Genomic DNA, 13,873 nt, shown 5'->3' on the forward strand with positions numbered 1-13,873 from the left:
TGCCACTTACTGGACAGGTGACCTAGGCTCTGTCAGCCTGAGCTTGGGCATCTGTGACAGGGGACTCACGATACCTGTGTCACAGAGCTGTCCTGAGGGGTGAATGAGAAAACCTGCCCAAAGTATATGGCATACTGTAGAACTTCAAAGGCTCTTTAAAAAAGTCAAGACTCAGTAGCAGGGGCTGGCTGAGCCTTAGGGCTAAGGCAGGCACTGTGGAAAGGTGTTTTTCATTGTTTCTCCTAATGAGCATATAGATATCTTTATGAAGGAAGCAAATCTCTCTTTGGTATGCCTTGAGTTCAAAGTTTTAAAGACAGAAGGATCTCTAGCTTCTTGGGAGACTCAGAAGCTCCTAAGAGCTGCCCAACATCGTGCCTCTGAGCAGACCCTAACCCAGTTCCCCACGCTGGGAAGACAGGCTTGCCTTTGACTCACCTGGTGAGCTCAGTGAGAGATGGCACCAGGGCAGCAAGCCGTAGTGTTTGCCTAACTGCTGCTCCTGGACTGCTGCGCATGTTAATACGTTTATAGGAAAATTCTGAATCCGACCCACAGCCACCAGGACAGGAGTCCTCAGATCATGTCACCCCAGAATTTCAGCCACCCGCTGCCTCCCTGAGAGGCAAAAATCCAAGAAGTACTAGCGTTGTTGGACACAATTGTCCATTCTTTAATTATTAATAACTAAAAATTTATATTATAATCCATCCTGTTTATTGAAAGTGTTTCATTAACTCTATTGTGAAATAAGAAGGTAAGAAGATAAGGAAATGAACATGTAGGAAAATTCAAGGGTTAAATCTGAGATGAGATTGCTCCTTCATATTAAATTTTAAACTTGCTCAAACTTCATGGCGTTGAAGATTCAACAACAACAACAACAACAACAACAAAACCCTCTTAGGGCCCCTAATCCTTATGCAGACACAGGTGTCTCTCTGTCCTTCTCTCTCTCTCCCTCTTCCCCTTCAAAGTATAAGTTCCACAAAGAGAAATGATTAAGCTTAGCGAGGAAGGCATGTGAAAAGGCAAGACAGGGCAAAAACTAGGCCTTTTGTACCACACAGTTAGTCAAATTGTGAATTAAAATGAAAACTTCTTGAGGGAAATTAAAAGTGCTACTCCAGTGAACACACAAAGGACAAGAAAGGAAACCAACCTTATTGCGGATGTGGGGAGAGTTTTAGTACTCAGGAGAGAAGATGAAAACAGTCACAACATTCCCTTAAACCAAAGCCTAATCCAGAGTGAGGCTTTAATTCTCTGCAATTCTATGAAGGCTGAGAGAGGTGAGGAAGCTGCAGAAGAAAAGTTTCAAGCTAGAATAGGTTGGTTCATGAGGTTTAGGGAAAGGAGCCATCTCCATAACATCAAAGTGTGAGGTACAGCAGCAAGTGCTGATGTAAAAGCTGCAGCAAGTTATCCAGAAGATCTAGCTAAGATAATTAATGAAGGTGCCTACACTAAACAACAGATTTTCCATGTAGACAAAACAGCCTTATATTGGAAGAGGATGCCATCTAGGACTTTCATAGCTGGAGAGGAGACGTCAGTGCCTGGCTTCAAAGCTTCAAAGGACAGGCTGGCTCTCTTGTAATGGGCTAATTCAGCTGGTGACTTTAAATAGAAGTCAACACTCATTTACCATTCTTAAAATCCTAGGGCCCTTAAGAATTATGCTAAATCTACTCTGTGCTCTATAAATGGAGCAACAAAGACTGAATGACCGCACATCTGTTTACAACATGGTTTACTGAATATTTTATGTCCACTGTTGGGGACCTACTGATCAGAAAAATAAAGAATTATTTCAAAATATTACTGCTCATAGACAACTCACATGCTCACCCAAGAGTTCTGATATAGAGGTATAGTGAGACTAATGTTACATCCATGCTGCAACCCATAGATCAAGGAGTAGTTTTAACCCTCATGTATTGTTATTTAAGAAATACATTTCATAAGGCTATAGCTGCCATAGACAGTGATTCCTTTGATGGATCTGGGCAAAGTAAATTGAGAATCTTCTGGAAAGGATTTACCATTCTAGATGTCATTAAGAACATTACTGGTTCATTGAAAGATGTCAAAATATCCACATTAACAGGAGTTTGAAAGAAGTTGATGGATGACTTTGAGGGATGCAGGACTTTAGTGGAAGAAGTAACTGCAGATGTGGTGGAAAGAGCAAGAGAATTAGAATTAGAAGAGGAGCCTGAATACGTGATTGAATTGCTGCAATCTCATGATGAAACTTTAACCGACGAGGAGCTGTTTCTTATGGATGAGAGAAGAAAGTGGTTTCTTGAGGTGGAATCTACCCCTGGTGAAGATGCTGTGAAGATTGTTGAAATGACAACAAAGGACTTAGAATATTACATAAACTTAGTTGATTAAAAAAAAGTGGCAGGCTTTGAGAGGACAGACCCAATTTTTTTTTAAACATGTTTATTGGAGTATAATTGCTTTACAATGGTGTGTTAGTTTCTGCTGTGTAACAGTGAATCAGCTATACATATACATATATCCCCATATCTCCTCCCACGTGCATCTCCCTCCCACCCTCCCTATCCCAGCCCTCTTGGTGGACAAAAGCACCGAGCTGATCTCCCTGTGCTATGCGGCTGCTTCCCACTAGCTATCTATCTTACATTTGGGAGTGTATATATGTCCATACCACTCTCTCACTTCGGCCCAGCTTACCCTTCCCCCTCCCCGTGTCCTCAAGTCCATTCTCCACGTCTGCGTCTTTATTCCTGTCCTGCCCCTAGGTTCTTCATGACCTTTTTTTTTTCTTTTAGATTCCATATATATGTGTTAGCATACGGTATTTGTTTTTCTCTTTCTGACTTACTTCACTCTGTAGGACAGACTCTAGGTCCATTCACCTCACTACAAATAACTCAATTTCGTTTCTTTTTATGGCTGGGTAAATACTCCATTGTATATATGTGCCACATCTTCTTTATCCATTCATCAGTCGATGGACACCTAGGTTGCTTCCATGTCCTGGCTATTGTAAATAGAGCTGCAATGAACACTGTGGTCCATGACTCTTTTTGAATTATGGTTTTCTCAGGGTATATGCCCAGTAGTGGGATTGCTGGGTCGTATGGTAGCTCTATTTTTAGTTTCTTAAGGAACGTCCATACTGTTCTCCATAGTGACTGTATCAATTTACATTCCCACCAACAGTGCAAGAGGGTTCCCTTTCCTCCACACCCTCTCCAGCATTTAGTGTTTGTAGATTGTTTGATGATGGCCATTCTGACTGGTATGAGGTGATACCTCATTGTAGTTTGGATTTGCATTTCTCTAATGATTAGTGATGTTGAGCATCCTTTCGTGTGTTTGTTGGCAATCTGTCTATCTTCTTTGGAGAAATGTCTATTTAGCAGACCCCAATTTTGAAAGAAGTTCTACTGTGGGTAAAATGCTTTCAAACAACAGTGCATAGAAATCGTTTCTGCCAAGGAGAGTCCATTGATGCAGCACACTTCACTGTTGTCTCATCTTAAGAAACTGCCACAGCCACCCCAACCTTCACCACCACCCTAATCAGTCAGCAGCCATCAAAACTGACACAAGACCCTCCAACAGCAAAAAGATTATGGCTCACTGAAGTTTCAGATGATTGGTAGCAACTTTCAGCAATAAAGTATTTTTTAATTAAGGTATGTACATTGTTTTTTAGACTTCATGCTATTGTACACTTAATAGTCTACAGTATAGTGTAACCATAACTTTTATAAGAAATGGGAAACCAAAGCACTTGTTTGACTCACTTTATTGCAATATTTGCTATGTTGCTGTGGTCTGCAACCAAGCTCACAATATTTCCAAAGTATACCCGTATCTATAATTGAGGCAAGGCTGAGTGAATCAGTAGGAAGAGTAAAGGCCTCGGCTTCAGAATACGTGGGTTCCAGTCTGGAATCAGCCAATGAGTAGGAGCATGACATGGGGCAGTGTGGGACATTAAGGTCCCAAACCTCAGGTTCCCCATCCCGGGAGTGAGGATTCTCCCCCTCATAGGGTCCTTGTCAGGATTTATTGAAATCACAAGACAGTGAAGGTCACAAAAGTGCCTTAGTCTCAGCCAGGCCTGAAATCTGAGGCTCGGTTTCCTTATCAGTAAAGAATGAGTCACAATATGGAGTTTGTAGTCATGTCAAAAGGATTAAGTGTTATGTGTAGATTAAAAGATAAGCCAGTGTCCTATTATGCACATAATTAATGAGAATATAAAAATGATGATATCTCATCCTGGGTTAATGGAACGTTTTGCTTCCTTCCTTAATTTTTTTTTTTTTTACTGTTTTCCAAATTCATTTAAATATTTTGAAATATATTTAAGAGTATTCCATGCAGCAAATTATTCAAAACCTTTCAAACCTGCAATTTTACCTCTGGAAGGTTCATTTGGTCTTTGCCATGCAAAACTATGCCTGCTAAAAATCACAGACTCTCGTTGTAGTACTCTCATGGGCTCTTGTAGAGGAAGGAGCATCAATCCACAGCCTCCTCAGCTTCTCTGAACTGCACGCTCCGATTGCTGTCTGTGGAAGAACTCTGCATTTCCGTTGCTGAACTGACCTGTGTCCCCAGCATCCCTCTCAAAAGTGGCAGAGAGAATCTGAGGCAACTCTTCAGACAAGATATTTGAAAATTTCAGCATCTTAAGTCCACTGTGTGATGCTACAGCCTATGAAACATTGTGAGCTCACAGTCTTTGGTCCCCTTTCACATGAAACATGTGTCTGGAGATGGTAAAGGTGGTGGAGTTACTAGATGCCTCGTGGTAATCACACCAGTAGGGTATGTCTGAGACTTCTCATGTGAAGTGAAGTTTAAGCTGAGATCTGAGCCTAAGGAGGCTTTAGCCAGCAGAAGAGGAGAGAGTGGAGACTAGCCAGATATAACAGGAAGGAAATACCCTGTAACCTGGTTCATCCCTTTGGAAAATCCAGAGTGCAAATCCCTTACCCAGAAGTTTGTCACGCTGGGAGAAACTTTGTGAAACTTAACAGGACAGTTGTAGAAAGTACCTGAACCCCTTCTGCCCTCCTTGCTCCCACCTCAGGCCTTTACTGACCACCAGCCCTCTAAGAGGAGTCCTATATTATTACTATGATTTCTATCTGTGAAACCATAGAGAAGAAGAAAGTCGTTAGGTAAAGCAATTTGAGTATGATTTTATTTTACGTGTTCTTCCACCACTCACTATGCAAGCAACTTTTAATAAATTTTTCTTTCCTCTTCCCAAATTTTCCACTGGAGGAAATTCAGAAATTGGCGGTCCATGATAACTGGTGAACATATTGTCAACCAAGAAATGCAGAAGGCTGCAAATAAGAAAAATAGCTTTTACTTAGGGTCTTATGAATTATAATTTGTGAGGCACTGATTTGAGTAGCAACTCAAATGTGCTCATAGGGAAACAAAAATGGCAAGAGTTTATAAAGGTGACATATAAAGACATTCCAGAGAAGTTATATAGGTTATCTTTACAGAACTATGATTGGTGCTGGCAGGCATTCAGTCACTTGAGGCACCAGATTGGTCGCCATGCTCTGGTCTCCAGGGAATAACGAAAACAAGTTCCAGTCGGTCTCAGGTTGGCCAGGTCAAAGGTTTATGTTGCATTTGGGGGTAGAAATATGTAAGTCCTACTTCCTTACTAGCCTCCTGGCTCCATTTTCAATCCCTTTGACTTAAGTAACCACATTTTGTTGTCCATGGTCCACGTGTCTAGAATTGCAGCTTAGACATCACTCAGCAGGAATCTTTGGAAGGATGGAGGGAGCCAGTTCTCATTCAGAGTGACATTTCTGGAAGATTTTGTGGCAAATGAAGCATTAAGGGTAGCCCACGTACATTAAAACTAGTGGCAAAAACATTTCTTCTGCCTCTCCCTCCCAACTATGATGGGCAACCTATATGTGTGTAATTGAGAGACAAAAGTAATGTGAAAAAGCATATAGATGTAGAAATATACCGTTAATCCACACACCTATTATTTTTGTAGTGAAATTCCCAACCAGGTATGTACTACTATGCTATAAAATTTTACATCAGTTATTTTTCTGATTTCAAACTGCTATCTTTATAAACTAATGAAGTGCAAGAATGTGTATTAGAGAAAATATTTTTCTATATTATTTTCATCTTGTTACAGAGCAAGATGTACATCCTTGATAGTTTAGTTTATATTCCCCAGATATATTTCTCTGTGTACAGTACTATATAAACAGGTTTACATGATATATATATTCTTCCAAATTTTTCTCACAGTATGTATACACTTTTCCTCATGTTATGTATGTTTATGTGCATATGTAAATATATGTACACACTTACATATTTTTGTAATTGTTTTTTTACTTGTTTAATCTTTATATGTTTGTGATGTATAGATCTTACTTAATTTTTTTCGATAGACTTTGAAAGACACTCTTACTACTAATCAGATTTATTTATGTACGAGAATATTAAACATTTGCCTATAAAATATTTTTCCTATAATTTGCATTCCTTTCTATGTGACATGTTTGTTTGGGATTGACAAGGTTTTCTTTTTCTAACTTCCCTTCAATTTCTCAAATAAATTTGTAACAGATAAAAGGTTTTTTGGGTCACATATGCAGTTTTGAATTCCCCTGGTGTCAATGCCATGCAGATAGGGTACTCAAACAACCCTCTCACCCATGTCTTGGTCTTGGAAGTTCATGATGGAGATAAAATACCCTCCCTTAAGCCTGGAGTGCCACAGGGATTGAACTGTCTGGGGGCGGGTGTGCTGGGCATGTGGGGCCCAGGTAGAAGCAGAGGAAAGTTAACCTCCATGGAGGGGAGAAAATGATCCCCTCCATGGGATCCCCTCCATGGGAGGGAGAGGCAGAAGAAATGTTTTTGCCACTAGTTTTAATGTACGTGGGCTGCCCTTAATGCTTCATTTGCCACAAAATCTTCATTTGCCACAAAATGATGACTTACAGAATTATTTTAGGCCAGAAGCACTTTACATGGTATCTCCTATAAGCAAACATATGTTCAAATATTTTGGTCTAAAGCCCTTTTCCATTGTGCCCTGAAACTCTCAAGGATTTTTTTTTTTTCGGTACGCAGGCCTCTCACTGTTGTGGCCTCTCCCGTTGCGGAGCACAGGCTCCAGACACGCAGGCTCAGCGGCCATGGCTCACGGGCCCAGCCGCTCCGCGGCATGTGGGATCTTCCCGGACGGGGGCACGAACCCATGTCCCCTGCATCAGCAGGCGGACTCTCAACCACTGCACCACCAGGGAAGCCTTGTTTGTAGATTTTTTGATGATGGCCATTCTGACTGGTGTGAGGTGATACTGTCATTTGCTCTTTGCCATCTGTATGTCTTCTCTTTTTTTTTTGCGGTACGTGGGCCTCTCACTGTTGTGGCCACTCCCGTTGGGGAGCACAGGCTCCGGACGCGCAGGCTCAGCGGCCATGGCTCACGGGCCCAGCCGCTCCACGGCATGTGGGATCTTCCTGGACCGGGGCACGAACCCGTGTCCCCTGCATCGGCAGGCGGACTCTCAACCACTGCGCCACCAGGGAAGCCCACCCTCAAGGCTTTGAATCTAGAATTCCCAGTGGGCTAGAATTCCCAGTGGACTAGTATTTGATGCTACCCTATGTATTTCTCATTTTCTTTTCTGTCGTAGCTGCATTATTTTAAAGTAAAAAAAATCCATGAAAATTAAAGCAATTTCTGTACTGTCAAAAGAAAAAAACTAAAAGCCTGGAAATTTGGGAGACAACATTTCAAACATTATTACAGATTTTGTACTCATGTGCAAGAACCAAAATGATTTCTGTTAATCAGTAGAGAAAGGGACAAAAAATTGCAAATAATTCGCCTAAGAAGCAAAATGCTTCTCCAATAACCTCTGGAAAGATGACAAACTATTAACTGAGGAAATGAAAATCTGAAGATGTCATAATAAGTGAAAAAATGAATTTGCATAAAATTACTTATGTAATTGCAAACTTTAAAAAGAATATGTATAGAACTACATAACTACACAAATGCTTTAAGTCAGGTATTCACATCACCTAAAGGGAAACACATCTGGAAAATGTGCACCAATCCTCTTACATTGGATATCTTGGGTATTTGTGAGTCAGGGCGAGGGGGTCATGTAGATGGAAGGTGCAGAATGATTTTATTTTCTAAGTATACATTTTTAATGTTTAATATTTTGTGATTAGGCTAATTTGTTGAGAGGAACACTAGAAAATATCGAATAAGCAACTAACAAAAAAGTTCACATATATTTATCATGTTATCAAAGAGTTCACATGACACTGTTTCATAAAAAATAAAAAGTTTCAATTTTTTTTTTTTTTTGCAGTATGCGGGCCTCTCACTGGTGTGGCCTCTCCCGTTGCGGAGCACAGGCTCCGGACACGCAGGCTCAGCAGCCATGGCTCACGGGCCCAGCCGCTCCGCGGCATGTGGGATCTTCCCGAACCGGGGCACGAACCCGTGTCCCCTGCATCGGCAGGCGGACTCTCAACCACTGCGCCACCAGGGAAGCCCCAAAATTTCAATTTTTGACTTGACAGTTTATCTGTGTGGTATGTGCATTTCTGTCTTACACTTCTTTTACCCCCAAATGTTCACACACTTATGTGCAGATTTTTCTTCACCTCTCTCAGTGGCTGGACTTTTCTCAGGGCATAGAGATCCAGGAAGGGATTGTGGACATGGTGTGGAAAATTCCAGAAAGTAGTGGAAAATTCCAGAAATGTCTAACTGATGCACTGGAGCCCAATCTCCTCTCTCCTTCCCTCTGCCTTGAAACCTCTCTGGTCTGGAACTTTCAGAGCTACAATTCCGGCTCTGACCACTAGGAGTATCTATCTACATTGAGGACATTTTTTTTTTTTAAAGGAAAATACATGATTTGTTTTCTTTTACTGTCATTACAGTGACCCACAAAACTCTGCTTGCTATTTCGATTATAGTTTTCAGGTCTGTTCTTTGTTGTTTGGTTCTTGTATTTTTTTTTGTTTTTTGGTATTATCTCTCTGAGGTGGGCTGAGGTTAATTCTAGCCATTTGACTATTTTCAGAATATTCTGTTACTTTGTACTAACTTAAGACAATCTCCCTATACTACAGCAATAACTTAGTAAAGTTATGCATGGAGAAGTCATCTTCCATTCCATGGAGCTCAATTCCAGTCTCTGTTTCTCTAGGTAGCATCTGAATGACCCTAGACAAGCTCCAGCACCTCAGTAAGCCTCAGCAACCTTGGAAAGTTGGTGATTCTGATATCAGAGTCCCCTTGTGAGGAATTCATGAAAGAACAGAGGCAATGTAGCAAGTACAGAGTCTGGCCTACAGCTGGCACACAGAGTTATCTGGGTTTGCAGAATGAAGGAACACAATGTAGTGTATCTGATCCAGAGTCTGGCATACAGAGCTCCCTGTGTTTGTAACCAGAAGTATCAAGGTCCCCTAAGCCTCCTGATTCCAGATGGCCTCCTCTGCAAGGGTGGTACAGTTGGAAAGAGTTCCCTGGGTGTTAGGTTGGTAGCAAACTCAGGGGGCAGTAATTACAGGACGTTAAGTCTCCTCTGGCTCCCAGGGCTCTCCTCCTCTGTGCCCTTGGGGAAGGGACTTCCTGTTAGGACTCCATCTTGTTTGTGTGGCTCTGACAAAGTGGTTTGGGGCTTGCACTCTCCTTCTTCGGAAGCCCTTCCTGATATTCTCCAAACCTCCAGCTCCAGACCCACAGATTCTCTTCACGAGCAGCCTGTGAGGAGGGTGGTGACAGATCACTGCCTTCAGGCCACCCCATGGGTGAGTTGGTCAGCATGAGACCTTGTCCTCAGATCCCCACAGGGCAGGAGGGGTTCTGGGTTTCCTCCCTAACCCCAACCCACAGGACCCCAACCAGATGACCCCCCCTTTAGAGAAGGGGTGGAGAAGGCCCAGGCTGACTAGTTTCCACTCTCTTGAGGAAATGGGTTCTGACACTCCCATCCTGATTCCACATGGAAAACCTCCCCTCCTATGGAAATGGCCATAGCTGAGGTGAATTTTTTCCCCTGGTTAGGGAAAAGGCCTGATTCATGTGACCTAGGGCTTGGAGAGTGGAAATGGTCCCCTAGGCGGGGGATGGGGTTAGTATAAGCTAATATTCTTTGGATTAATAATAGAGGTGGGAGAGGGGAAGAAAACCCACTATTACCCTTGAATCTTACTTTAACTAGGCAGGGTAAATTGTATTAGCCCAGAAAAGGTTCTTGAGGCTGGCTTTATTGCCCAACATATGATCTATTCTGGAATGTTTGAGGAGTAATTGTTATGTGAATTGTTCTATGTCAATTACATACATTTGTTAATTTATTTACGTCACATTTTAAAATCTCCTCCCTGTAGCTGAGTTTTTCTCTGCCACTTTATTGGTCACTCAGTGAGCTGTGTTAAAATTTCCCACTGTGACTGTGGATTTCTCCATTTGCTGTTTATTTCTGTCGGTATTTGCTTTGCATATTTTGGCTTTGTCTTAAGACATGCATACAAACTCAGAATTTTGTATTAATATCTTGTTATTGCAATGCACCTGTTATCATAAGGAAATCTCCCTCTTTCTCTTGTAATGTTTTTTTCTTTAAAGTGTACCTTTTCTTTTACTAATGTGGTTATACCAGCTTTCTTTAGGTTAATGTGGAGAAGGTATACATTTTGCCATTTTTTAATTTTCAGACTTTCCTGATGATTAAATTTTGCATGTGTCTCTTTTAAGGAGCATTTGATGGAAGGTTTCTTACCCAGTCTGATAATATCTGTCTTTCTATTTGGAATATTTAGCCTGAAACTTTTTAGGTAAAAATAGATGTAATTTGGTTTATGTATATCATGTTACTGTATATTTATTTTTGCCTCTTCTAAGTTCCTTTTCCTTTCCTTTCCTTTGAAAGGGTTAATATTTTATAACTGTTAAATTGTCACCTCATGTGGCTATCTAGTTAAACATTCTTTTGCCATTCTGGTGGTGCTTGCCCTTAAGATTACAATGTACATTTTTGCCTTGTCACTGTCTCATATTAGTTAATTATCTCTTTAGAACTCCTCAGACAATTATGGGACCTTGAGACACTTTGATTCCATATATTCCCTCCAAATTTATTGTCATGCATTTTCATTCTCTATATATTTAAATCCCCGGAAGAAATTACTATCATTGTGTTATATAATCAACACCCATTTAAATTTGCCTACATATTCACAAATGTCCTTAGTCTTTCTTTCCTGTATCTATGCGCCTCCACGTGGGAGGATATTTCTTCTGCCCAAGAAAGAGCTTATAATATTTCTTTTAGTTTGAGTCTTCTGGTCACAAATTTTCCAAGTTTTTGTTACAGGATGATGAAATGAATGCCTTTTCTTTAAGAATGTTTTTCTTTAAAGCATACTTTTTCTCCAGTTACAATAATACTGTTACACTGAGTTGATATCTTGTTACTTTTGGAAACTTCTCAACCAAGATCTCTTCAAATACCACTTCTCCACTCTTCCCTCCCGTTCTTTCTGGGACTCACATTAACCATGTGTTAGGTATGTTCACTGCATCACCTTTAATTATCTCCCCCTCGCTTTTGGTATTCTCCATGTTATGTCTCTCCAGGCTCCATTCTGGATCTTTTCATCAGATTTATCTTTCATATCTCTAATTCTTCCATCAGGCAGGGAGATCACCTTTGACACTTGAACCAACACACCAGGCTAGATTTCAGGGTAGGTTTTATTGTCCCCCTAGAGCAGAGCAGAGAAGAGAAAGTTAGAGATGAAAAGCCACTTGTCCCAGGTCACATAACCTGATCCAAGCAGAGCAGGGACTAACATCACAGACTAAACCCTAGGTCCAGACCCTTTCCTCTGTGCTTGTTTTCTTCTTGGCTGTGAATGCTGCCTACCTCTCATTTCCTGAGAAGCAGAAACACAGTGAAGTCTCTCAGCCTTTTTTTTTTCTTCCTAACTATGATCATTTCCTATTTAGATTTTAAAGTTGGTGGTGTTTCTTCATTAGCCGTGATATTTACCCAGGAATTTTTCTGGTACTGAGAACATTGATGTAATATTCTCAATTTCAGGGTACAATAAGCAAGTAACCTCCTTACAAAGAAGAGCCGGATGCTGGCGTATTTACCAAAGGAGGTATAACAATTGGTCTGAACAAGTCAGGTCTGGTATTCATCCTTCATCCCAGCAGCAGCAAGATAGAGAATCACTAAGAAGTGATGCTCACGTGGACATCCAAGCAAGATAGTAAGTGACGAGGCAGCATGGCTGACCAGTATCAACCAGTGAAAAACAAAACCTTGTAGTTAAATATGTCATTCTTCTCTCTAACCTGGAAGAGTGAGGAACGATGGGATCAGGTTAACGGTTGAGCAGTCTTTATTGTAGCTCTGCTATCATTGGCGAAAATGTAGAGAAGACTTCCCAAGACTATACGGACCACTTTCTTCTCTCCACTTCCCCACAGTGCTCCCTATGCCATTCCATCCTGTCATCGGAGAGGCAATTTTCAGGAGCAAGACGAAACCCATGTTAGCAAGGAGACAGAGCAAAAGCCTCCAGAGAGAAGAATGGAGAGAAGCAGGCAGGATGAGACCTTGGGGAGCTGGTTCAAGATCAGAGTGAGTGTGCTGGCTAAATGGACCTAACATGTAGAAGAAGATGACAGAGAGAGTCATGTTGGGCGCGTGTAGAGATGCTGGGAACTTTCCTCTCGTGGCAGTGGAGTTGGTAATCTGTCTTGTTATTCCTAGGAGTTAACTTCCTAGATCACGTGAGGGCAGGTTCAGAGAAGCAATATAAAGGGAGCAGACTGACTGCAGGGAGCATGGGAGAGGCTGTCTAAAAGCAAAGGAGGAAACTACTGCCAAGGAGATGGAGCAACTCCACACCAGAAGACACAGTTTGGCTCAAGCTGAGTGCGGGAGGAGGTTGAGTCTCTGGGGTCCTCGTCAGAGGGGCGGGCCAAGTCTGCCTTAGGTAGGATCTCTTAGAACTTTATAAAAGTAAGCACATGTGAAAGATATGAAGTCGATTATTTCAGGAAAAGTATTTAAATGGAAAGAAAGGGTATTTAGGAAGTCCTTGTCTGGTGTAAAAGTTAGCGATAACAGATATTGTCCTATCTTAAGAAAGTACCTAAAGCCTGAAAAAGGTCCTAAAGCAAGACACAGCTGGGTCTTATCTTAACCTTGGATTCCATTGTATCACTTTTCTTTCCCCAATTATTTCTTTGGCTCCTAGATTCCCTTCGGTATTAAATATGATGAGAAGTGGCTGCTGAATTTGATTCAGAAGCAATGCAGTGTCCCCTTCACCCCAGTCGAAGTAAGAGAGGACATTGAGGCCGATGAGAGGAAACGGGGTAGTTGGCAGGCCCAGATGAGAAATGGCTCTGGTCTCATACTGTGCTTCTCTCGTCACTCTCCCTACAGTTTCACTATGAGAAAATGCAGGCCCAGTTCTTCGTTGAGAATGCCAACATTGCCTTCGCACTGAAGAATGTCAACGGCAAGATTTACAATGAGGCTAATGAAAGGGTATGTATCAAGGGCATGAGCAGGGCTAGCTGGGGGCAAGAGGGCAGGACAGGGGCATGGTCTTGCTTGATCCCAGGGCTCAGATTTCCTGGAGCTTACCCAGCCCCTCTTGTGTTCTCAACAGATATCTATCTTTGTTGATCCCTGTGATGCACCCCACTCTGTGCTGAAGGAGCTGAGGTCAGAAAAGGTGGAGCAGATAAAGGTAATGCAGACTCAACACAACCTGTGCACTCACAGCCAGACCCACCTATTGCCCCCGA

General features: G+C 41.7%; 1 protein-coding gene across 1 annotated transcript in view; it reads left to right on the plus strand.

Moving 5' to 3' along the window:
• Window positions 1–12,259: 12,259 nt before the first annotated feature.
• Window positions 12,260–13,873, plus strand: part of LOC141277568 (uncharacterized) — a 10,971-nt gene continuing 9,357 nt past the window's right edge. Inside the window, exons 1-5 of the mRNA XM_073798880.1 lie at window positions 12,260–12,318; window positions 12,539–12,692; window positions 13,315–13,398; window positions 13,506–13,610; window positions 13,735–13,872. Of these exons, the coding sequence (XP_073654981.1) occupies window positions 12,642–12,692; window positions 13,315–13,398; window positions 13,506–13,610; window positions 13,735–13,872 (378 nt within the window). The 5' untranslated portion in view covers window positions 12,260–12,318; window positions 12,539–12,641. The remainder of the gene's footprint in view (window positions 12,319–12,538; window positions 12,693–13,314; window positions 13,399–13,505; window positions 13,611–13,734; window position 13,873) is intronic.

This window comes from Tursiops truncatus, chromosome X (genome assembly GCF_011762595.2).
Source record: "Tursiops truncatus isolate mTurTru1 chromosome X, mTurTru1.mat.Y, whole genome shotgun sequence".
Taxonomy (NCBI): Eukaryota; Metazoa; Chordata; class Mammalia; order Artiodactyla; family Delphinidae; genus Tursiops; species Tursiops truncatus.